General features: G+C 40.2%; 2 protein-coding genes across 5 annotated transcripts in view; one reads left to right on the top strand and one right to left on the bottom strand.

Annotated features, from left to right (window-relative positions):
* Positions 1-25,141, top strand: part of LOC123762060 (dual specificity calcium/calmodulin-dependent 3',5'-cyclic nucleotide phosphodiesterase 1A) — a 546,501-nt gene that overhangs the window by 23,493 nt on the left and 497,867 nt on the right. For 2 of the 4 annotated variants that reach the window (XM_069335860.1, XM_045748303.2), the window contains exon 1: positions 22,194-22,490. The exons of 1 other annotated variant lie outside the window; for it this stretch is intronic. The gene's annotated coding sequence lies outside the window, so the exon portion shown is untranslated. Of the gene's footprint in view, positions 1-22,161; positions 22,491-25,141 lie in introns of those variants that run through there. One more of the 4 variants, XM_069335861.1, reaches the window with a different exon arrangement.
* LOC123762061 (U6 snRNA-associated Sm-like protein LSm4) lies at positions 68-8,386 on the bottom strand. The gene is made up of 4 exons (XM_045748309.2): positions 8,129-8,386; positions 2,784-2,924; positions 1,163-1,343; positions 68-917 (listed from the first exon to the last, which is right to left on the bottom strand). Exons 1-4 carry the CDS (start codon positions 8,129-8,131, stop codon positions 808-810), a joined length of 435 nt encoding a protein of 144 aa, XP_045604265.1. The 5' UTR covers positions 8,132-8,386; the 3' UTR covers positions 68-807.

The following is a 25,141-nucleotide window of genomic DNA, read 5'->3' as shown; positions in this document are numbered from 1 at the left end:
TTTAACTATTATTTAATAGCTGCTGCACAATCAAAAAAATGATTAGGAAAATATGTAGAAACAAACATTGCCAAATATCTTGTCCTTATATTTCATGAATTCATACAAAACCATCCACATGGAAACAACAATGTTATTAAAACATTAGCATCCAGATAACCCATTTTAGAAGGCTATGTATTAAGAAGATTATCAAATCCTAGTACGGTCAACACATGAAAGCTCCACAGAAATAATATCTATGCACAATCGACTTGTACTTTGTTTTGTCATGATACACTAGTGCAAATGTATATTGTATTTACAAATATTTTGTAATATTGTAAACAAAATTGTTTAAAAGCCTATTCTGTTTTTTAGTAATATACTGAAACAATGAAACATTAAAAAAAAAATAAAAATGGTTTCCCGAATTTATTGAAAATAATAATTTACACCAGCTATAAATACTTGGTAGAACTTGGGTTTTTGCTATTTTGACGGTACACAGCAGTGTGAATGCAGGAAACTATAAGGGGTTAACTCTTCAAAAAAAGATCTATTAAATATGGAAAAAGAAATTAACACTGGAAGTAATAAATTAAAATGCACGATTGTAGAAAACACTACAGTACTTTTGGCTTTTAACCTTATACTGTATTCTCTTAGTACTGTATTTATAAATGAAACATTAATCTTTAAAGAGTATATTATATACAGTATATCAATGATACAGTACCAGTATACTGTAATTGTAAATCTCTTCATTTCTTTAATAAGCATTCAGTACAGTACTGGTATTTAAAATAAAAATATACACCTAAAATACTACTTAAATCCTTCTTTTTTCTTCATGCCGCCACGTCCTGGACCCCCTCGACCACCACCACCTCCACCTGCACCAGGGGGTCCACCACGTCCTCGACCTCCAAACCCACCTGTCATACAAAAATTTATAAATTAACACACATTTCAAACACCAGAGGCTTGTTAAATAATACTAACACACACACACACACACACACACACCTAATATGCACCACTTGAATGACAAGCTGTGAGAAGAACTGGTGGTATTAAGCATGATACTGTAAAGTGAGTACATAACACAACATATGCTCATCTAATATTAGCTATACATGACAACACTTTAGTAAATAATGTATAACATATCTACACTCGCCTCTGCCAGGACCTCCACGACCACGTCCAGGTCCACCACGGCCCCTGCTTTCCCCTCGACCACGTCCACGAGCTACTACTTCTTCCTTAACAAGATCAATCACCTCATCGGGCAATCTCAAATATTTTATGGTAGAACCTCGGATATAGCATTCTGGCATCCTCCAAAATTTATCACCATCCTAAACAAGGAGAGAACAAATATTACATTCAAAATCACTGCCAAAAAAATTGATCTAACTAGAGCAAATTATTTCAGAACATCATTAAATTGAGTATTCCCTTTCTAGATATACTGTACTTTCATATAATTGCAGTTATTGCCCTCTTGGAATCTTCTGATCATACATTAACTTCACTTCTGTAACTTTCTTCTCAGCACTTTCACCTTCATTCTTAGCTACACTCAAATAGACTACTGAGGATGTGCTGGGGATGTGCATCTATCCAGAGACTTGCTGGAGATAGCCTGGTTAAACCTAAGTTGAAGCTTTAACCGACACAAGTAACTTGCGACATTTAAAACAACCGGACTCCAAAACTAGCCAGTATGGATAAATTTGCATTTAACAAAGCTGATTAATACCCTAAGTATTAGCTAAGCACCAGATTAGCATAACGTTAATACTTATTTGAACAGCAGTTGCTGCTGTCTGGTCATACAACATTGCACTCAATTGCAATAAAAGCCTCGGAACTGCATCCATAATACTACATCTAAAGAATCCTCTCAACCCTGGATAAATGAGACTGGAACACAGTAGCTAGAACTTACCAAGAAAAAATGTACAAGAAATGGGATGGTAAAACATTTACTAGATCTGTAAAGACAATACAATAATGCCCTTTTTTTAAAGACAGCAAATTCTGAAATACATTCCTGCTAGGAGTGATAAAAAGCTTTCAAACTGGCTGCTTGTCAATTAAAAACAGATGTCACCAAAATGTAATTGAAATCCAAGAATCTGAACATACATTCGGATGTTTGGATATCAATTACATTTAATTCGTCATACAACAGATGGATTAAAAGACAAGATAACTACATGCAGATGTTGATACAAATAATGATATTCAAAGCACTGGAGGATTTTGCTCTAGTAGGGCAATACTGTATTGTATGATTATATTTGTCACTGATGAATCTGATATTAAAATATATCTGTGGGGCAAGGTGTTAATTTCTGCCCAAACTTCTCCATAACATGCCGCTTCTTGTATTTGCAGCTACATTAGAAGAAATCTTCATTGAAATTTTCAGTACAGTATTTACATCAGACATGATGGCAAGATGTCTGATATTTACAACAAAAATATTAAAGAGAGTAGGAGAAAACTTTTGATGCACAGTCTGCTGGCATCAACTGTATTGTATTATGCATACAGAGATTACATTTCAAGGAAAATTAAACAGATTCCTCCCACAATTTTTTTTTTTTTGACCAGTTGAGAGAATTTTGGATCATTGCATTTAATATTAAAGAAACTCGACTGAAGCTACAGTACACTATTATTCAGCAATGAATGATTTGCTACCAATAAGTTTTTAAATGAATTTTATTTTTACAGACAGAAAATGTAAATATAAATGTATTTATTATATAGTTACCAATTCAACTTACCCGTGAGGTGCAGATTACATCTTTAAGATTAATATTCATCCAGTTGTCACAAGAAACAAGGTTGCCATTATATGTCTCTCCATTCTTCAACTCCACCAACATGGGGTGGTTTTGGGCAGTCTTCAGTAGAGATAAAGGCAACTGTTGGTAGAAAAATATAAGTTCCATTCTTGTTGTGGCAAATATGCACAAATACACTATAAACTAATATTCTTAAAATTATTTCTTGCATAAATCATGAAGATATAAAGAAAAATGACAGACACCCTTTATATGTTGATGGAGCCTGTAGGCCACAATGCATGCTACCAACTACAATACCAAAATGTGTTAAAAGGATAAATGAGATACAGCTGAAAGGTCACAAAATGAAATTCATGTGGATTCCATCTCATGTTGGAATAGTGCTCAATGAGGTGGCGGATGACAAGGCCAAACGTGTCACATCAAAACCACAAGTTGGCATTGAATGCGTTTTCACAATGAGACAAGAAAGAAACAAAATCAGAAATATTCAGGCACAGGCAGAAGTGGCGAGGAGAGGTATAATGCATAAGAGAAGTCAAACCATGCAACACTACATGTGTGTGTGTCAAAACACCCATTTCACTTATGGTAAAAGGAGAAATGCTTGGAGTGACTGCATATACAGCTCATGCTTGGGTACAAATATTACTGGGAATATGGAATAGGTGTTAATGATAATGACAAGTGTAAACTATGTGGCATGTTAAGGTCTCACACCCTCACCCATATGTTCTCGATTGCCCGTTGATTAATGTATATAGAAACACAGAGATAAGGACTGTTCCTGAACAAATAGCCTGGATGTGTCACAACAGAAAGACTGATGATATTCTGGAGAGATAGAAGAATTTTGCACCAAGATTGTAACCTTTTGTTGAATTGTCTGAATGTCTACTGCAAATTGTCTATATACCTAGTCACAAAAGTATTTGTGTGTACGTCTGGTAACATACTACATGTGTAAAGGAAGAAATGTATATCACTCAGAATGTTTGGTAATATGTTTATTGTTTGTGATGTGTCTATATATGTATGAACACATACTGAATGAGGTGAGAATAGCTTGAGCTACCTCATATCTTTGAGTGTATTTTACCTCAATAAACTTATTACAATTTCAAATGTGTTCAGCTTTATAATTATGGGCTATTCATGCCTGTGCCACTTTTTTGGGTGGCTTAATCTTTATCAGTCAATCAATCAACTTTATGAGGATCTATCTTTATGTCATCTCGCTGATTTCGGGGCTTAGCGTTGCCATGGCCCGGTCCTCAACCATGCCTTTTTTTTGTTACACATCCGCAGGAAGTAGCCCGTAGCAACAGTAACTCCCAGGTACCTATTTACTGCTAGGTGAACAGTCCATCAGGATGAAAGAAACTATGCCAATTTGTTTCTGCCTCCGCCAGGGATCGAACCCGGAACCTTAGGACTATGAATCCCGAGCACTGCCACTTAGCTGTCAGGCACCCTATTGTCAACATTGGCAAGGATTGCCGACATTCTTACATAACACAGGATTTGTCGATTTCTGAAGAGATTCAGTTATGTTCATTGCACTAGAAACCTTACTTGTATTGTGTGAGAATTTCTGTAGAAATTCAGTTATGCACACACAGACCAGTGAATTACACAAATGATCTCAACAATACTCAGTTCATTCGAACACCTAAAAAGTTTCATGCACATTACTTTTGCTTTGGTTAGTAATTTTAGGTTAAGCAACTATTTTAATTTAAAAATTATAATAAATTACTATTATTTAAAATTATAAATGTCTAGTACTGAATAGCATTAATTCTGGTGTCATTTTATAGTACCCTGAACCCCACCACTTTTGATTAATATTGCAAATTTTCCAATAAACTTAATATACAATAACCATATTTTAGTTAATTGTGGAAGTCAATAGCTTTCTTAAATGTCCAATAACCAGTGACATAACTCACCAACACACAATGATACCTTGTACAGTGCATAAAACTTTAAGATCTGATATTAGTGAGATTAGATATTTGCAGTCTCCGTGGTGTAGTGGCAAGACGTTCACCCGACGTTTCGCGAGCGTTTTGTTCTGTGTTCGTATCCTGGCCGGGGAGGATTTACTGGGCGCAAATCCTTAACTGTAGCCTCTGTTTAACTCAACAGTAAAATGGGTACTTTGTTGTAAAAATGATTCTTCGCAGGGGTTGTATTCCAGGAAACATAGGATTGAGGACTTGCCGAAATGCTACGTGCACTAGTGGTTGTACAAGAATGTAAGAATTCTTGTATATATAAATAAATAAATGTGTAAATAAATAAATAAAAAAGTGTTTCCACAACATAAGATACTGAACGTTTGGGATACTGATGCCAGTTGTCTGACATTTGGATTATTGCCCTGTTGGTACCATGTAAGCCTTTAGTTTAGGAATGTTCCAAATACTGTACTGTAGTAATGGAAGGTATAATTTAGGCAGTAATATTCATGTTTATAATGCTGAATGTTCTTTAAAATTAGGCAATATAATGGCTCAACTGGCCAACCACCAGTGCACACCATTTTGTCATCCATAAACATGTACTGTATAGGTAATATTTTAATACATTTGAATTTAAAGGCTACTTTTATTTATACCATAGCTCTATAGCCGAATTTACTTTGTTTTCAAATATTGGTGCAAGTACATGATAAGTATGCAATATAAATAAATCTTACTGCAACTCTTGTCAAGTCGAGTAAATCCCAATGTATGAGGAGCATCTCGATAAGAAAAAATTACAATTTATTGTGCAAGTACAGTCACTGTTCACTGGAATCCTTCAACAGTTAGCTAATGGTGATACAAAGTTACTCAAATAATTTCTCGGTACCTAATGATGGAAAGAATATTAAATCTAGATGCTAGATTAAATCATCAATGACTACCTCGAAACTGTGCGTGTAGAAATTATATGGTATTCGTTATGTGCATTAAATGACCGACTTATCTTTGAGAAAATGGAGTGCTTAAACTGTAGGATGACACTGAGGTAGCCACCGAGAAATATCCATTATTGGTAATATAAGGTGTCTGGAGATGAGTACTAAAGTTTAGAACATTTGTCAGCTTCTTGACACCAAACTTAAAAGCACAGCAGTCCACAACTTATGAATGGGTTGCATTTCAAAGAAGCATTCATTCCTTTGAACTAGATTTCTCATAGGAAAAATACTTTAAATGAGTAATGTTTTCTTATACCAGCAAAAATCAATATATATAACCCAAATTTTTGTGACAAGATGATCAAAGCACACATCAAAATATGGAGAAACAACGATGTTTCGGTTAGTCCAGCAGTCCAGGAGGGACCAAAATGCTGTCATTTTCCCCACTGTCTGATGTGTGGTTTGGTCATCATATCTTCAGCTACATTATTGTGATCCATCATCTCCTTTTGGGAAAAATAATAATCACAACTTTTTATTTACCTTGAATGAAGGAATCGCTTTACTTGTCTAATCTAGTTTTTTTGATTAGCAAAAAGGTACATATTAAAGGATGAATGTAGTGTGTGCAGCAGGATAAGGGGCTAAAAATGGGGATTTTCAGGCTGGTCATGGGATTGGATAATTCAATGTAGGGAATACCCTGTACAGGAATCTTGAAATCAATGGAAAGAGTCACTGACACCTAATGTATCATGCTACCTTACATATTTATATAAAAATTTAATGGGCAGTAGTTTCCAAGGCAAGAGCCACCAAACATGGATGATTGGGTTCTAGTCTCCAGACACATGGGAAGCAGGTAAAAAAGGTCACCTAAATATGAAAACACAACTAAAGTGCACTTACACACTGTTACCTTGTCCAAAAATATATAATGTTAATGCTCAGTGGTTCCCATGAAAGTAAGTGCATATCAAGAGCTTGATATGCAAGATATCTCTCTTGTCTCCTTTCTAGAGAGTACATTTGAAGGGCTCCGAGACGATCTAAAAAATTTAGGTGCTTTATCGCGTCTATGTATGCTGTATAGAGGGTACCGGTAGTACAGTCGGGTTTGTTCTTGACGCACAATCGAGAATTCCGGGTTCGAATCCCGGGCGGGAGAGAAATGGATTGGCACATTTCCTTTCACCTAATGCCTCTGTTCACCTATCTTAAGGTTCTCTCGAGATGATTTAGGGGCTTAACGTCCCCGCAGCCTGGTCCTCGACCAGGCCTCCTTTTTGTTACACACCCCCAGGAAGCAGCCTGTAGCAGCTGTAACTGCCAGGTACCTATTTACTGCTAGGTAACAGGGGGCTTCAGGGTGAAAGAAACTTTTTGCCCATGTGTCTCCACTTCCACCGGGGATCAAACCCAGAACCTCAGGACTACGAATCTGAAGCGCTGTCCACTCAGTTGTCAGGCACCTCGCCTAGCAAAGAGTAGGTACTCAGGAGTTAGTCAGCTTGTTGTGGGGTGGCATCCTGGGCAGGGTCAGTAATATGGCCTGGGGGGTAGTGGGGGCGAGGAACCTCGATTTAAGCCAAACGTGTATGAATAAACTCTGGCTTGACGTCCCACGACACAATGAATTATATGTTCTCTGTACTCCCTCTATTTCAGCAATCTCTCCTGCTCTGAAGGGGGATGTGAGTAATGAGCAGCACTCAAGACAGGACAGCACAAGTGATTTGAATAGTACATCCATTGTGATGGTATCCCTGGATTTGAAAGTTCTACAGAGAAGAGTCATATCTTATCTACCTAAGAGCCAGAAGAAGAGAGGAGAGGCATTCCCCATGGCGCAGTGGTAAGACACTCGCCTGACATTTCGCGAGCGCTTTAACCTGGGTTTGTTTCCTGGCCGGGGAGGGTTTACTGGGTGCCAATCCCTTACTATAGCCTCTGTTTACCCAACAGTAAAATGGGTACCTGGTTGTTAAACAATTTAGCAAGTCATATTCCAGGGAATATAAGGATTAAGGCCCTACCGGAAATGCTATGTGTGCTAGTGGCTGTACAAGAATGTAAGAACTCCTGTATATATAAATAAATACAAAAATATACCAAAGATGGCACATTAACATTTTAAAATCTAACTTTACCAACCTAATCGAACCTAACGATATATAAAGTTTGTATAATTATAAAACAAGCTTTGTTGAAACACCTGTGTATGATTATTATTATACCCAGACTTCAACACCAGAATGCTAGTGTATGGACACCCACGAGGCAGACTAGAACCAGCTGTTATTCTAGTAGTGTGGAATACTAGCATGAATACTGAATAGTATGGAAATTGCACTAGAGCTCTTCCAAATACAGTACCTGACCCTTGTCGACAGCCTGTCAAACTCACCATTTTTGCTCGTCCGCCAGTGTCCTCGTTTCTAAGACACGTGCAGTAACGTCAACTTTTGGCACGTAAATGTACGTGTCCTCTGCCTTAAAACAAGTAGTGTCCAGTTCCTCGTCTTTGAGACAGGTGCACTGTGATTATCTTCTTCTATGTTGGACGTGCCGTGACGCCTCAGTGTGCGTGTCTTCTCCCAGCTCCGTGTCCCTGGCGTGAGCTGCCGTGTCTTGCCTCCAAACGTTTGTCGGCAGTGTCAACATTGGCTTCCAGGGACTACGCCTCTAACACTAAACTAAACAAAACTCTAAGTCCACAGATTGTCTTACTGAGTTTCACATAACTTGTAGATTTATTTATAGTAAATTAGGCTTTGTCTGCTGATTAAAAGATATACATATTTTATGTAAGTTAACTGTCCCGATTTTCGAAAATGTTTAGAATTTACTACAACAAGATAAAGCTGTAACTAAGAGTGATTGTTACCTATCCACCGCTGCCCACTGGATGGGGGGCCGGTGTGCAGGATAAACATATCAATTGTGACACTAGCTCTCCACATATGACAATTGCTTAATTTAGAAACTGTACTTGTAGTCGATCTCGAACCCATTGTTGATGTGACGACTTATACTGGATTTTGTAACTAGCTCATCAAGATTGTAACTTGCTTAGCTAAATGAATTGTGGGGTTCAGTCCCTGAGCCCATTATGTGCCTCTGTAACCCTTTCCACTACCGCCCACAAGATGGGTATGGGGTGCATAATAAATGAACTAAACTAACTGGAACAGGAAACTTGTCTCTTTATGGACTTTATGCTCCCTAATTACAGTTTATTGCCCAACTCTTTTTAGGAACTTTGCTTATCATCTGCACAAGCAGCTCAGGATTTGTCACTGAGAACGAAGCTGTACTCACCTAGTTGATCTTGAAGGGTTGGGCGTCTGTTCTTAAGCCCCGCATTTCGAACATCATTAGTTCAATGCAGTGACTCTTTTCGCCTCGTTTTTTTTATCATATTAACATTTAAAGTTGTGTATTGAATAGGCTTCGACGACTTCATCTATACCGTTCTAATTATTTACGACTCTTAGACTGAAAAAAGTTCTCTCTGCCATCCGTGCTACTTGGAACTATTTGTTCCGTAGCTGAATCTATAACAACAGTGTAGTGAAGTCCGTTCTGTTGTTGTTGTTATAGATTCAGCTACTCAGAACAACTTCCAAGTAGCACGGGCTATGGTGAGCCCGTAGTGGACTTACCTGGCACAGGAGCAGTGCTGTGAGTGAAGAGAGAGGTCCGTTCCTCCCATGATTGATTGGTGAAGATTAAGCCACCTAAATGGTGGTACGGGCATGAATAGCCCGTAAGTGGTGGCCCTTTTGAACCATTACCAGTATCAATAGATGATACTGGAGATCTGTGGAGGTGCGACTGCACCCTGCGTGACGGGAGATGTCTCCCGTGGTTCCTCCCAGTCTTTCTTTATAGCTCAGGAAAGAGCCTTGTTGCATAACGTTGGACTTTTTCTAGTTTTGCTTTCGTTTTAGGTAGGGGTTCCGTGCCGGGGCTGCATACTCAACAATAGGTTTCACAATAATAGGCTCTTGATACTGTTGACTTCTGCATATCCTGATTCTTCATTGTCGGGGCCAAGAAGCTTGGTCCAACAGACTGTTGCTTGCAGCGTCTGGCAGGCCCACATATCCACTACAACCTGCGTGGTCCAACACTACTGGTAGAAAACCGTCTAATTTTTTCTTGAAAAAGTCCACTTTTACTCCGGCAATATTTCTTATATTTACTGGATTTTATTTATGTATTTATTTATATACAAGAAGGTACATATTGGGTTGTTAGAGTACATAACAATGGTGCCCGAGCGTTACATTCTTGCAAAGTTACACGCAAAGAGTTTTGAGCACATATTCATACACACGCATGCACATTCAAGCACACATGACATATTTCATACATAATACACTCACTCGCCTCGTTACAAAACCCTGAGAAGATTGACTGGGAACCAATCTATAACTGTTTGCCCCTAGCTGTTGCCCAGCATGACTGGGGGTAATATAGATTGGCTGGTAGAGTTCGAGGGAAGAAACTGGTAGGGGGTTAAGCCTACCATGAGTTATGGGACGGAGAACTCTCAGCCTGCTAAGTGTGTAATAAATAAAAAGTTAATGTGTTGCTAAAGTTCTTGATTGTTTAATCTGCGTGCTGGAGAGAGATGTCCGAAATGCTTTGCGTAATAGTGGCTTTAGGCATTGTATGTACTAGCCCTATCCATAAATCCATCATTCTTTGTAAAATCTCTTGTATGTATGTACCTTACCTAAATAAACATTTATTTATTATTTATGTAGCATGTAATTAATAATTATCATGCTTTTGTTCTAGTATGCAATATAATTTATGTAATTTATTACAAACTAATACGTTATTAACCTTTTTTTAAAGTGAATGTTTTATTTCTAAGCACTTATTCGTACAAGAAGATTTTAGCTTTTCAGTTAGGAATTGAGATGTTGCCAGCAGTGACTGATCAACCAGGCTGTGAGCAGCCGCATCAAACAGCCTGCTTGACCAGACTATCAAACTATAGCCTGGTCGCGGCGACGTTGAACCTCGGAATGCGCAACAGGCATTAATTCAAATTCAAATTGTTATTCAGGTAAAAAGTACGTACATAGGTGATGAGTTACAAACGTAATGTTGGATTTATAGATAGAGCTAATACATACAATACCTAAAGCCACTAATACGCACAGCGTTTCGGGCAATTAGACTAGTTAAGAGTTACCAAGGGCCGTTATCCAGCGCCATGTTGTCCCAGAGGCCACACATGGTCAAGTATGTTTACTGAGACAAGAAAGAAATACATCTCAAAGGGATAGAGTATCTTAGGCTATGTCTACCCCCTTACACATGGTCTTCCCAAGTCCACTACCACCACGACACGCTCGGTACACGTATACGCAATATTTGCGTGCCAAAAATCCTTGCATATAAAATCAGATTTATGAAATGGGTTAGAATAAAATTGACACTTATTAATACTACATATAAATTACAATCTTGATATATTTATGAAATATTTATAAATATTTGTCAAATTTTACGTTGAGTTTGTATTTTTTATTACAAATTTCAAAATGTTATTAAGATGTTAAATTAAATTAAAACAAACTGTTTGTTAAAATAATTCGGCTACCTTTATGTAACTAAAATATAATGGTTACCCTAATTCCAATGTGCTCTAATTTTCTTTAAGGTGTATTTTTCTTGAATTTAGCTGAATATACTCGAAGGCCACTGTATCTCTAGTGGCCTCGACGAGGACAGTAAGCCGGCGGCTTGTCAAAGGTCCCTCCATTTCTGCTGAGGATTTTTTCCAGTTGGAATTTCACATTCAACAGTTTTGGCATTTACGGCTTCAGCGGGTAAGCAGTTCCATGGGTTTATAACCCTGTGGGTGAAAGAGCATCTTCTGTTTTCAGTCCTACATTGAGGCGTGTTGAGCTTGAACCCGTTGCTCCTTGTTTATGTTACATCTGACCTTTTGAAGAAATTGTCTGGATCAACATCCTCCAAATTGTTCAGTATTTTTAAGTTTCGATGAGATCAGCCTTGTCGAGTCTGGTTTGCAGTGGTGTTACTCCTGAAGCCCTCAACCGTTCCTGGTATGATAGTTGACTTAGCTCAAGAATTATTTCTGTGGCGCTGCGTTGGACTTTCTCGCTATGTCTTTCTCAAGCCTAGGTCTCCATGCTAGGCTACAATGAGACAAGAACGGTGCACCTGAGATTTATACAGTTAAATAAGTACCGTCCTTTCTTTAAAGTTAAAAGTTTGCTTGATTATTCCTTGTGTTTGGTTAGCTGGGTTTTTTTACTGCTGTCCCACTTGTGCATTTTCTCAAACATGATTTTCTATTAGGAAACATACAGGAAATCTGTTTAAACATAAATATGAGCAAATAGGAATAAGAGCATAACATAGTCTAAGATATACAGCGTATAACATACACAACATAACATACACAGAGTAGACATACACAGTACTATGGTGCTAGGCCTTTTCTCAGCTTGTATGGTCACAGTCCAGGTTGCTAAAGTTTTGTCCCCAGCTAGCATGGTCATGGTATTGGGAGCCTGACAGCTGAGTGGACAGCGCTCGGGATTCGTAATCCTAGGGGTCCGAGGATCGATACCCGGTAAAAAAAAGATACCCAGTGATGGCGAAAACAAATGGGCACAGTTTTTTCACCCTAATGCGCTTGTTTACCTAGTAGTAAATAGGTACCTAGGAGTTAGACAGCTGCTACGGGCTGTTTTATGCGGGGGGGGGGGGATCAGTTGATTGACAGTTGAGAGGTGGGCCGAAAGAGCCAGAGCTCAACCCCCGCAAAGTGAATACAGGTGAATACAGACTGTATTCTAGGAGAATACAGGCTGTATTCTCCTAGAATACAATCCTGGGTGCTAGTCTTGTCCCCCAGCTAACATGATCAGTCTAAACTGGCAGGTTTTGCTACAACACAAAGAACGAGATAAAGGAATTATAAAAATCATATAATTTAGATTAGTTTATGATGGACCCATGGCTATCATAAGCCAGTTAAAAAACAATCAATTTTCTATGAGTTTTTTAATAGTATTTGCAAATTTGATTTTTTTATATGAACATGTATAATATCTCGCAGTTAAATTATTATTTTAAATATTTATAAAATTGTAGCATTTAAAACAAAAATAAAAATTAAACATCATACATTAAACTGAATTAAGCGTGGCTGCAAAATACATTTTGATGGAGTGCGAAAAGATACGTGAATTCAGAAACAATTCTATAACAAATGTTCCAGAGATGTGTAAATATTTAATTCAAAATGATCTGCTATCATAAATCTCTGCCAAATATCCCCAGTTTGCTAACTGTAGGTAGTAACTATGTGATTATAACCTATCCACGGCTGCCCACTGGATGGGCGGCGGTGTGCAGGAGAAACATATCAATTGTGACACTAGCTCTCCACATATGTCAGTTGCTTAATTTAGAAACTGTACTTGTGGTCGATCTCGAACCCATTGTTGATGTGACGATGTGAATTGAATTGTGTAACTAATGAAGATTGTAACTTGCTTAACTACATTAATTGTGGGGTTCAGTCCCTGAGCCCATTATGTGCCTCTGTAACCCTTTCCACTACTGCCCACAGGATAGGTATGGGGTGCATAATAAATGAATTAAACTAAAACTGATGAGATTTAGTTAAAATATTATCAATAATTATTGTACTCTTAACTATTAACTCTTGTTAATAGTTAAGAGTACAATTATTGTTTTAAATCTATATATGCACTACTAAAACACTATTTTAAAATATGTAACTCTAATAATGTCAGTATTAGAATTAAACAATTAATTTAAGATGATATGTAAATATATTTATTTAGTGTACATAATTTGTTTCATGTAGCCAAGCATGGAGACCTCACCTTCAGAAAGACATCTGATTTGGAGAAAGTTCAACACAGACAAAAATCACCAAAGGTACCAGGTGATACCTCTAATACCAGGTACGGTTGAGGGCCACAGGACAAATAACATTGCAAACCAGACATGACAGGGCTTTTCTCACCAAGACCTTTACAATACGGAACAAGTTTCTTGCCCGAAACGCATTGCGTAATAGTGGCTTTAGGCATTGTATGTACTAGCTCTATCTATATATCAATCCATTAATGTAACATCACTTGTATGTATATACCTTACCTGAATAAACATCTGAATCTGAATCTGAAGTTGTAGGATATCAATCCAGACTGTAATGTATCCAAATGTAATGAATACCTGATTTACCTGAGGGCCACTAACGCTAGTGGCCTCGACGAGGACAGGAAGCCAGCGGCTTATCGAAAGTCCCCCGCCCCTTCATTCGCCTTGATGATCTTTCCCAGTTGGACTTAAAAATTAAAAAGTTTGACATTTACGTCTTGACCTTTAACAAGCTGACGAGGAGCCACAGCTTCAAACTCGACAAGCCACGATGTAGGACAGAAAACAGGAGATGGTTTTTTTCATCCATCTGAAGCTATATAAAAATAAAAACTTTTTTCGAGGTTGGATCAGGCGGTTGCGATTAGCCTCACACAACTTTCCATGGTGATTTGTTAATGTATACGCTGCTGAATTTCAAAATCCAACTCGATGAAATCATCAGGACAAATGAGGGGACATTTGACAAGCCGCTGGCTTCCTGTCCCCGCAGAGGCCACTAGAGAGATGGTTATCCTCAAGTAAGAGTAAATATATTAATTATTAAAGTAGTAATTATATAATGGTTTACCTCAGCTTATACACATTTTCTTTAATGCACAGGCGTGTAATAATACGTGTGGGTGACTTTAGTATTATTACTAATTCCCGTTGTCGGGGACAGGTAGCCTGTATACTCGCCTAGTTGTGCTTGTGGGGTTTGAGCTTCGGCTCTATGGTCCCGCCTTTCAACCGTCAATCTACTGGTGTACAGGTTTCTGAGCTTATCGAGCTCTATCATATTTACATTTGAAACTGTGTATGGAGTCTGCCTCCACCTCATCATCATAATAATAATAAATTTTATTTGCCAGAAGTTACAATGGGTTGGTGAAATTACATAAGACTGGTAATTTTACATTCTTGCAAAGCCACTAACACATAGCGTTTCAGGCTAGTCCTTAATCTAATATATCAGGTAAGATGAACAGGTACATTGTAGCAAAGTTTTATATCAACAAATAACTACAATGTAATTTGACAGAGGTGATTATACTGGTAAGTATATGTCTTAAGTACTAATATTGGGGAAGTGGGCAGTACACGATACAGTGTGATACAGTTCCTACAGCACAAGGTAGGAAACTATGAGGATGATATTAGATACTTTTTTTTTACTAAACCAAAAATGCATAACTTCCTAATTCATTCCATTTATGAGCTACTGACACTGAAAAACTTCTTTATAATATCTCTGGGGCTCATTTGGGTACTCAGTTTTTACCTGTGTCCCCCTTGTTCATGTACTTCCCGTGTTAAATAATCCGTCCTTATCTACCCTGTCAGTTTGTTTGGCAGTCCCAGGGCGTAGTGGTAAGCACTTTATGTGCGTTTCACAAGCGAATTGGCATGGGTTCGTATCCTGACCAGAGAGGATTGACTAGGCGACAATCCTTAACTGTACGCCTCTGTTCACCCAGTAGTGAATGGGTACCTGGTTGATAAACGATTTGGCGGGTCGTATTCCAGGGAAAATTAAGATTAAGCACCTGCCCGAAACGCTGTGTACTAGTTGCTTTACAAGAATGTAAAAACTCTTGTTCGTATAAATAAATTAAAATGCCATGAGAATTTTGTATGTGGTGATCATGTATTTCCTTGTCTTCCAGCGACGTCAGGTGCAATTCACACAACCTTTCCTTGTAACTCATACCTCTTAGTTCGAGGACTAGTGCAGTGGCATACCTTTGAACTTTCTCCAGCTTCGTCTGAAGAAAGTTCGTATATGTAATATATTAGGCTTGCACCGAGTTCCCCCCCCCCCCCCCAGGTAGGTCTAACTACAAGGATGCAAACCCACAACAGCTGACTAACTCCTATTTACCGCTAGTGAACAGAAGCATTATGTGATACGCAACATACCCAATCATTTCTGTCCCTCCTAGGATTCGAACCAGAAATTCCCGATTGCGAGACAAGAACGGACCCAACTCTACCCTTTGACATGCAAAATAATTAATATTATCATAAATGATATAAATAACCATTTAGCATAGTCCACATGTGTATATATTCGCTCAGTGGACTCTATCATACATGTATAGTAATGCCATCTTCTTCACTAGGTCATCCTTTGACCCGTACAAACACCAATATATAAACAAGTGTTTTTATCAACACCCAAACATCACTCCCCATTGCGAGAGCCCGTTTTCTTTGGAAATTATCACTACAACTCAGACTTTTTAATGCCTGTTGTTCCCTCTATCTCCCTCCCTGCCACATACGTCGTATGTCTCCTACACGCTTGATCAGTTCACCACATCGGTGGCTGAAACCACCACCATGTAAATATTATAACATCACCGCAGGAAGAAATCTATCTCTTTAAATTCAAGTTTGGTTAATTTATTATGCACCCCATATCCATTATGTGGGCGGTAGTGGAAAGGGTTACAGTGGCGCACAATGAACCAAGGAACTGAAACCCAAAATTCATTTAGCTAAGCAAGTTTGATAAGCTGGATATATAGTTAATAATGTATATATCTACATACAGTTCCCATTATGCTAAACAAAAAGTATCACAAATATCTCTAAGGTAAATAATTTACCATTTGTATTGAGGTAGTTACATATTACTTTGATTAAGATGAGAATATGTTTCAGGGATTCTTGTACTGGGAGTTGTGTATCTGTACTCACTGAATTTGTGCGCCCCTTGAGGGACTTGAAGTAGAGGGGGGAGGGGGGTAGAAATAGCCTAAGCTACTCTATCCCTTTGAGATGTATTTTTTCTTGTCTCAATAAACATACTTGAACTGTATTTTTCAGAATTTTGCATAATATTTTATGCTAGGTATTATAATTATGGTGATTGTTATCATGATTCTATCATGATATGTAGTTGGTGTATTTTCTGACGTCCATCTACGCCTCAAGCTCTTCTGAGTTTAACGACTGTTCCCGTCACTAACTTGTCTTAGTGGTGGGCTTGAGCCCTAAGGACGTCTCGAGAGACTATTTAGGCCAGCACACGAGTTTACTGACCCAGCAGCCTGTATGCTTAACTCCTGAGCCAAGTCCAGGAGTAAAGTAAACTCCGAGTGTACAGGGAGGAGCGGTGTACATATCCTGGCTAACAGGGGCCCCTCACACCTGTTGTGTTTAGGAGCGCGCGGCCAGACAGGTGAGAGGCGGGTGCCAAGGAGGAGTTTTTCCCGGCTTTGTTTACCACCGACGCTCCTCCCTTCAGCCTTCAGACCTCGCTGATTGGACGTGGCGTTTTCTTTCTCCTCTCCTCGTTTTCGTCGCACGTGCCGTCCTGTCGTTTTTAATTGGAGAAGCTGTCGTCGTGCAGTCTCATGTTGGTCCACATGTGGTTATTTCGTCTATACTAGGAGACTGTTTCATGGACGCCTTTAGTGCCCGGGTTCATGTTGTGGTTCGGACAAAATCGACGCGATTTTGGACATCCCGCGAGTCATTTTGGCCTTCTTGTTTGGGTACCTGTGAAAGTTCTCATCTGGGCCTTGTCCAACTGAGAGTTGCTCCACTTTGTGTTTACTCACTCGTCTGTCCGCAGAAATACTCTTTCACGTCAGACTTAGCTGACCTTATAAGCTTAACATAAGCTGGGGGAAGTTCAAGTTACAGCCCCGCTCCTGTGCCAGGTAAGACCACTACGGGCTCGCCATAGCCCGTGCTACTTGGAACTTGTTCCGAGTAGCTGAATCTATAACAACAACATCAAGTTACAGCCCCGCTCCTGTGCCAGGTAAGTCCACTACAGGCTTGCCATAGCCCGTGCTACTTGGGACGTTTTGTTCCCAGAAACTGAATCTCAAACAACATGGGAAAGTTCAGTGGTTGACGTCTGGGGTACGGGGAGGGGACGGGGACCTGGATAAGCCTAAATATAGGCTTTCTGCCCCCCCCCCCCCGTCAACGGAAAATATAACTGTTATATAAATGAGAGTTACCAGTAAAGTCAGACACCTAGCCTACTATTCTGAAAATAAGCTTCCTTTATATTGAGATGGGTGGCTTGGGCACCCAATTTTCAGCCCTGTTGTGATTTACTGTCTGCAATAAAGGTAATGAACTGAATAACCGTAGTTACGCTAGTTTATTGATTATTGCTTTAAATACATCTATTGTTGGTGTTTGTAAGCATATCAGAGGCTAGGAGCTGCACATTGTGCCCTGGTTAAAATGATCTGAAATTACGTGATTATATTGAATAAATTTCAGAATAATGACTTTAACGCGTTGATAACAATCACGGCCATTTTTGGTTGTTGTTAAAGATTCGCTACCTGGAACAAAAAGTTCCAAGTAGCACGGGCTATGGTGAGCCCGTAGGTGCTGTAATATACTTTGGGAACCACTTCATGCGAGGGAAGGGGGAAATTGAAATTGAAATTGAAATAAGTTTATTGAGGTAAAATACACACAAAGGGATGAGGTAGCTCAAGCTATTCTCACCCCGACAATCATGTAGGAAGGGACAAAGAGAAAGAGTACAACAATGGTACAGAGTGGGGAAGGAAGAAGGCAAGACAGTACAATGACTCACACGAAGAGGGAGTGAGGCAGACACAAGCCAAGTGACGGGGAAGGAGGCGGGGGCGGGCAGAAGAGGTGTTAGTAAGCACATCTCTTAGTTATTGCGTTGTATGAGAGGAGAGAGAGAGGCGGGCGGCGCCACAATACACTCCTCGGTAATGAAGTGTCCAGTGTTGGACCTCTTGAGTTGTATGGGGGAGTTCCTTCTCTAACTTCTCCTCTTCCTCCCCCTCCTCATTCTCACCCTTTCTCTGATTCTCTCTTTTTTAAAGTAAATATCTAACACTACTCTCGCCGCACTTGTGCATGCGTGGGAGGGAGGGGAGGAGATGTTGGCGCCAGTATAGGCATGGTACTGTCGGAGGTGCGTGGGTACACACAAGTTGGAGTCACTCAGAGGTATGCCACTAGGCTAGTCCCAGAACTAAGAGGCATGAGTTACGAGGAAAGGCTGCGAGAAATGCACCTCACGACACTAGAGGACAGAAGAGTAAGGGGGGAGACATGTTCACAACCTACAAAATTCTCAGAGGAATTGACAGGGTAGATAAAGATAAACTGTTTAACACTGGTGGTATGCGAACAAGGGGACACAGGTGGAAACTGAGTACCCACATGAGCCACAGGGACGTCAGAAAGAACTTTTTCAGTGCCAGAGTAGTTAACAAATGGACTGCATTAGGCAGTGATGTGGTGGAGGCTGACTCCATACACAGTTTCAAATGCAGATAGACTGAGCCCAGTAAGCTCAGGAATCTGTACACCAGTTGATTGACAGTTGAGAGGAGGGACCAAAGAGCCAGAGCTCAACCCCAGCAAGCACAAATAAGTGAGTACAAGCAGTGGGAGAGGGAGACATCTCCCGTCCATGAGGCTAACCATAGCCCGTGCTACTTGCCCCGCTCCTGTGCCAGGTAAGTTACGGGCTCACCATAGCCCGTGCTACTTGGAACTTGTTCCGAGTAGCTGAATCTATAACAACAACAACAGTGGGAGAAGACAAGTCCCGGAGCTCCGCCACCGGAGGCCTGGGACGCAACCTTAGATGAGAGGTCAAGTGACCCTAGTAACACCTCTTGTATGTATTGATCAATGAATACATATACATTCGGTAGAGTGTGAACTACCCAAAATGTGCGATCAGTGAGGAAGAACTACCCAAGGTGAAAAATATCTTTTAACTTGAAGATAATCCATATCTTTTATGAAAGCAATAATTTATTTATTTATTTTATTTATTTATTTATTTATATACAAGAAGGTACATTGGGTTTGTGAGAATACATAGCATAGTATTTACAATCTTGTAAAGCCACTAGTACGCGCAGCGTTTCGGGCAGAATCAAGCAATCAACAGTACAGGTACTATACAGGAATTAAATTTGACAAGATTCCCTGATAGAACTGAAATGAGGCAACATATGAGGATGAGTGAGGGCTGCATGAGGCGGACTGGGACATGAGGAAGAACACAGAGTGGAGCCTTCCTGAGGAAACTAACACATAAGAACATAAGAACAAAGGCAACTGCAGAAGGCCTATTGGCCCATACGAGACAGCTCCTATCTATAACTACCCAATCCCACTCAAAGATTGGGTGGTTAACACAAGGTGAACGAACAGACTCAAAATATGTCATCCTGGAAGGCGAGCCTCCCGCCATGCCTCGTTACTTCTTGAGAAATATTCAGAACTTTGAGGAAAGAATCAGCATAAGGACGAAGTGAGACGGAGCATATAAGGGCGAGATACGAGAGACTATCCGTAACTACATGAGCCTTACAGCGCCCATGCAGTGGGTACAATATCCAAGACCAACGCCAATTCAACGTCGAATCAACGCCATAATGTTGATTCAACGTTATATTAGTATTAATAACTAATAATTCCAATTCTGCGTGGAACCAGTGTCACTTTTGGATATTGAGCCACTGGACATACTCGTCAGCTGGGAGAAGATATAAGAGATGTTATAGAAACCTTTCGTTAAGAATGTAAACAAACACTTTTGAATTAGTGATAATACGAACAAAATCATCAAAGGCACACACATAAACACGGTAACATTGGCAGCACATGGGACACTCACATTTTAGCAAACAGTAGAGAAATCCAAATCCAAGGCAATTTAAACAGCATTTGTTAGGCAAATACTGGAACATGCAGTGAGTTGCGGCATATAGCCCGCACCGTATGAGGCATAAATCTAGAATTGAAAACGTAGAGAGGCTTGCAGCAAGATTTGGTACTAGAGCTAAGAGGGTGAAGCTATGAGGATAGCCTAATGGAACTAGATCTCCCAACACTAAAAGACACAGAGGGGAAATAATCACAACTTACAACATACTGAGGAAATGGACAAGGATAGCCTCTTTTAATTGAAAGTAAAGCAAGGAGACATAAGTGGAAGCTGGAAACGCAAATGAGCCAAATGTAGGAACATATTCGTGCCCTGTACGGGGGGTCAACATTGGAAAAAGCTGTGATAGCCACCTCCATCCACAAATTTACAGCGAAATTCGAGCATTATCCTAATGCAGCAATAACGAAACAATTATAACAAGTCTATACAGTATACCTCGGTCATAAAAGTATTTGTGTACGCCTGGTACCATACTACTTGTGTAAAGGAGGAGGAAATGTAGATGTTTATCTCTCAGAATGTTTGGTAATATGTTTATTGTAGGCGGGGTCCAGGGTAGACGCTAATAGGTAGGTTGTCTTGGAAGCTAGACGTAGATATATTAGAATACTTAACAAGAGGGTAAATATAAAAATGTTGTGGATTCCTTCTCACATAGGCATGCAGGAACATGACAAAGTTGACGCCCTTGCTAAGGCTGTAGTAAATAAAGACAGTACTGAACGGAATCTTGAGTTATCAAATAGGTCCCTTAAAAGTGTCATTAGACGAGAACTCCTGGATGGATTTGAAGAAAGGAGAACAGTGCAAACTGGAACTAGCAGGTCCATTGTTCATCACAATGAAATGTGTGAAGTAAAACATGTGTATGGGGCAAGTAACAAAGTCAGTAGACTAACAGATGTTGTCACAGCTCGTATAAGACTTGACTACAAGTATCTCTGACAGTTCGGCTTGTATAGGGATCTAGATGAAGTAAAGTGTAAAGTGTGTGAACATAGGCAGGGACACACACTCGAACACTATATCTTGGATTGTTGTAAAATTGAGCCTTTTATAGATAAATCTAAGCTCACTCTGTATGACATGGCAACCTATCTTATTACCATGGATAAATTACCTGAAATCCTTGCACTGTACCCACATTTAGCTTCCAGTAGATGAACGACATATGAGATTCAGAAACAAGTAGTGTATTGTGAGGACTAATAATAAACAGAAGCTCCCCTATGACTCTGTAATATCCCAATTGGCCAAACTATTATGTATTAGCGATAAGACCTACCATTAATGTATGATGACTTACTGTAAATATGTAGCTCTTGTAATAGCACTTTCTCTGTAACTAGCTGACATTGTATCTATAAGGTGTGAAGGATAGAAGAAATTGTTTATGTAATAATCTAAGATGAGGTCTGATAAAGACCTTTTGTGCCCTCTGTAATGCTTTTGCGCTACCGCTCACAGGATGAGTATGGGGTGCACAATAAACTAGCCGCCTTCGGCGGCAACAATCAGGTAGGTAGTGAGTAGGTAGGGTGGGTAGTGGTGGTGGTGGTAGAGGTCTGGCAGCAAGCGGGTCGTGTCCTCAGTCTGGCGCGGCACCTCACACGGGCCGGGTCTCACCACTCTGGCTGCCGCTGTCTCTCCCACACACACTACTCTCGCTGCCTCTCTTCTCCTCGTGCGCGTGTACCCGTTCTTCGCACCTGTTGTTGACACCTGTCTGCCGTTGCCACTCCCCCCGACTGGCACCTCTGTGCACCTGGTTACAGAGGCTAGGTGTAAACACAATGAGCTGTAATTAACTGAAGGTACAGCATTACCTGCTTCAGCGGTAGCCTGGACACGCCTGGCTTATAATGCCGTTTGCTTCTGTTTGCTGAAGGTAAACAGTGTAGTGTGTGAATAGTGGTTGTTTACGAGATGTCTTAATTGTTGTTGGTTTAGATTCAGCTACTGGGAACCAAAAGTTGCAAGTAGCACGGAATATGGTGATCCCGTAGTGGACTTACCTGGCACAGGACTGTAACTCTCGTGTCTGGTGATAAGTGAGGTTAATTTTCGTTTCCCTGGTTTTTCATTATAGTTTACCTGTCCTCTTAATTTTCCCCTCAGTCACCTCTTACTATAATTGTAAACTTTTCTTCTTCGACTTTATGTCCTAAATTGTTGCCCAACTGTTTCTAATATTATGTGTTATAGTTATTTCCTTTATAACATCCACTGTTCTACCGTTGTAAACTTGCACCGTTCCTGTTTTGTCCTGTTGGTTTATTTTATCATATTATCTTCCAGTTGCTAGGCTTCTTTCGTTATTATATTCTTCCTACCGTTGCTGTATGCTCTTCCTGTTGCTGTATTTTCCTGTTGTTGCTGTACCCTCCTGGTGTTACTGTTCCCTCCTGTTAATAAATTTCTCTAATAGCAGTTTAAAAAATACTATTTAACTGTTCTTTCTAATTTAACTACTGTTAACTACCAGTCGTAGCTAGTATCATCCAATCGTTATCTCCCGTTATTGATATCCTCTTATCTCTCGTTATTGGTATCCTCTCTTATCTCCCGTTATTGGTATCCTCTTATCTCCCGTTATTGGTATCCTCTATTATCTCCTGTTATTGGTGTCCTCTTGTTATTCACGGTACTGATATCCTTTATTATTCCCGTTAGTGATATCCTCTGTTATCTCCATTACTGATAACCTTTAATATATCGCTGCCTTTAAAAGCATCATCTGGCCGCTTAAATAATAAATATTACGCGATTATCTAACCAAGGAAAACTTTCAGTGCTTCATTGCTTTATTAATAGGTTATGTTAGAACCTTTATCATTGTAACTTTTGGTACTCGATTATAAAAAAGGTGGCAAATTGTACTTTTATTTTGATAGCTTTTGGAAGTTATCGCGGAACCCCCCAAATATGGGCTCGTGGAACCGCCAGATATGGGCTCGTGGAACCCCCAGATATGGGCTTGTGGAACCCCCAGATATGAGCTCGTGGAACCCCCAGATATGAGCTCGTGGAACCCCCAGATATGGGCTCGTGGAACCCCCAGATATGGGCTCGTGGAACCCCCAGATATGGGCTCGTGGAACCCCCAGATATGGGCTCGTGGAACCCCCAGATATGGGCTCGTGGAACCCCCAGATATGGGCTCGTGGAACCCCCAGATATGGGCTCGTGGAACCCCCAGATATGGGCTCGTGGAACCCCCAGATATGGGCTCGTGGAACCCCCAGATATGGGCTCGTGGAACCCCTGGTTCCTCGCGGAACCATTACAGTCAAGGGACGTGGGTTCTGTCCACTGCCAGGACGGAAACCGTTGTGCACGTTTCCTTTCACCTAATGCACCTGCTCACATAGCAATAAAATAGATACTGGGGGAGTCGGGTAACTGTTGTGGCCTGTATCTTGGAGAAGGTCAGTATATTGGGCCTAGGTGGACCTGGATAAACCTAAGTAAAGGCGTCCTGTCCCTGACAACAGGAAATGTTCCGGTGATACGTAAGCTGGAGAAGCTGCTGAATAGTTCACCGCTCCCTGTCTATCTGTCACCTTATTTGTTGCCTGTTTGACCTGTCTGCTGTGTACCTGTTTCCTGTTGCTTGGTCTGTTATCGACAGGCGACATACTCTGGGTTTGAACATCTTCGCTATCTACGGAGGGATATCATCTCCGGCCCCACAGCACCTCTTGTATGTATTGCATGGATATATAATGTCAGAGTCACTTCAGAGATACCGTTTGGATTTCTGGATAATAATTTGTATTGTCGGGAACAGGAGGTCTCAACCCCCACTGCAAGGTTGACCTAGCAACCCACCCACAGCATGCAACCCACAACAGTTGACCAACTCCCGGGTACCTATTTATTCCTTAGTGAACAGAGGTATCAGGTGAAAAGAAGCGTTCATGACAATTTCAGTCGCGCCTGGTGGATCGACCATAGGCAGCTAGCCACCAGCTAGGTGGCTGGTGGCTAGCTGCCTATCCCCTACTCGAGATATCAGCAAGTAGAGCAGCAGTAGGGGTGACATCTGAGGCAGGTAAGCCTCTTTGATGGCCAGAGGTGTCTAATTAGTGGCCCCCGGTGCTATAAGGACGCTGGTTCGCGCTCGTCAGGTGTGTTCCAGCTCATACACACGATCATTTGTAACGTATTCAGTTAGTTTGTCTAGTTATTTACATACGTACAACCGGTTATAGTAATTTGTTAGTTCCACCAGGTATCCTGCCCAGTACTTGCGCTTGAGTGTCTTGCTTTGTTTGAGGGGTTCTTGCTTTTCTAAGGAATTCGTATGCTCTTTTATTTTTGCTAAATTTTTTTGTTACTATTCTTTATTAGTTTGTGTTCATTTATTTTATTACGTTAGCATTTAATTTCATCATTAAAACAATAATTTATGTTCCCGCGTGTTCGATTTTTTCTGACGTATTTCTTGAGGACAAGTAGTCGTGCCTACAACAATGGCTTCCTGCCCTAGGTCTAGTGAATATTATTATATATCTTTTTAATTTTGACCCGAAGAGC

This window comes from Procambarus clarkii, chromosome 34, assembly GCF_040958095.1.
Source record: "Procambarus clarkii isolate CNS0578487 chromosome 34, FALCON_Pclarkii_2.0, whole genome shotgun sequence".
NCBI classification, from domain to species: domain Eukaryota; kingdom Metazoa; phylum Arthropoda; class Malacostraca; order Decapoda; family Cambaridae; genus Procambarus; species Procambarus clarkii.
This window is presented reverse-complemented; position numbering and strand designations above follow the sequence as displayed.

What these genes read in the sequence shown, in the direction of transcription:
- LOC123762061 (XM_045748309.2), bottom strand. An exon ending in ATGTAATCTGCACCTCACGG is followed by an intron (nt 1,344 to 2,783) that starts GTAAGTTGAATT and finishes CTCCTTGTTTAG; the next exon opens with GATGGTGATAAATTTTGGAG. An exon ending in TCGTGGAGGTCCTGGCAGAG is followed by an intron (nt 918 to 1,162) that starts GCGAGTGTAGAT and finishes TTTGTATGACAG; the next exon opens with GTGGGTTTGGAGGTCGAGGA.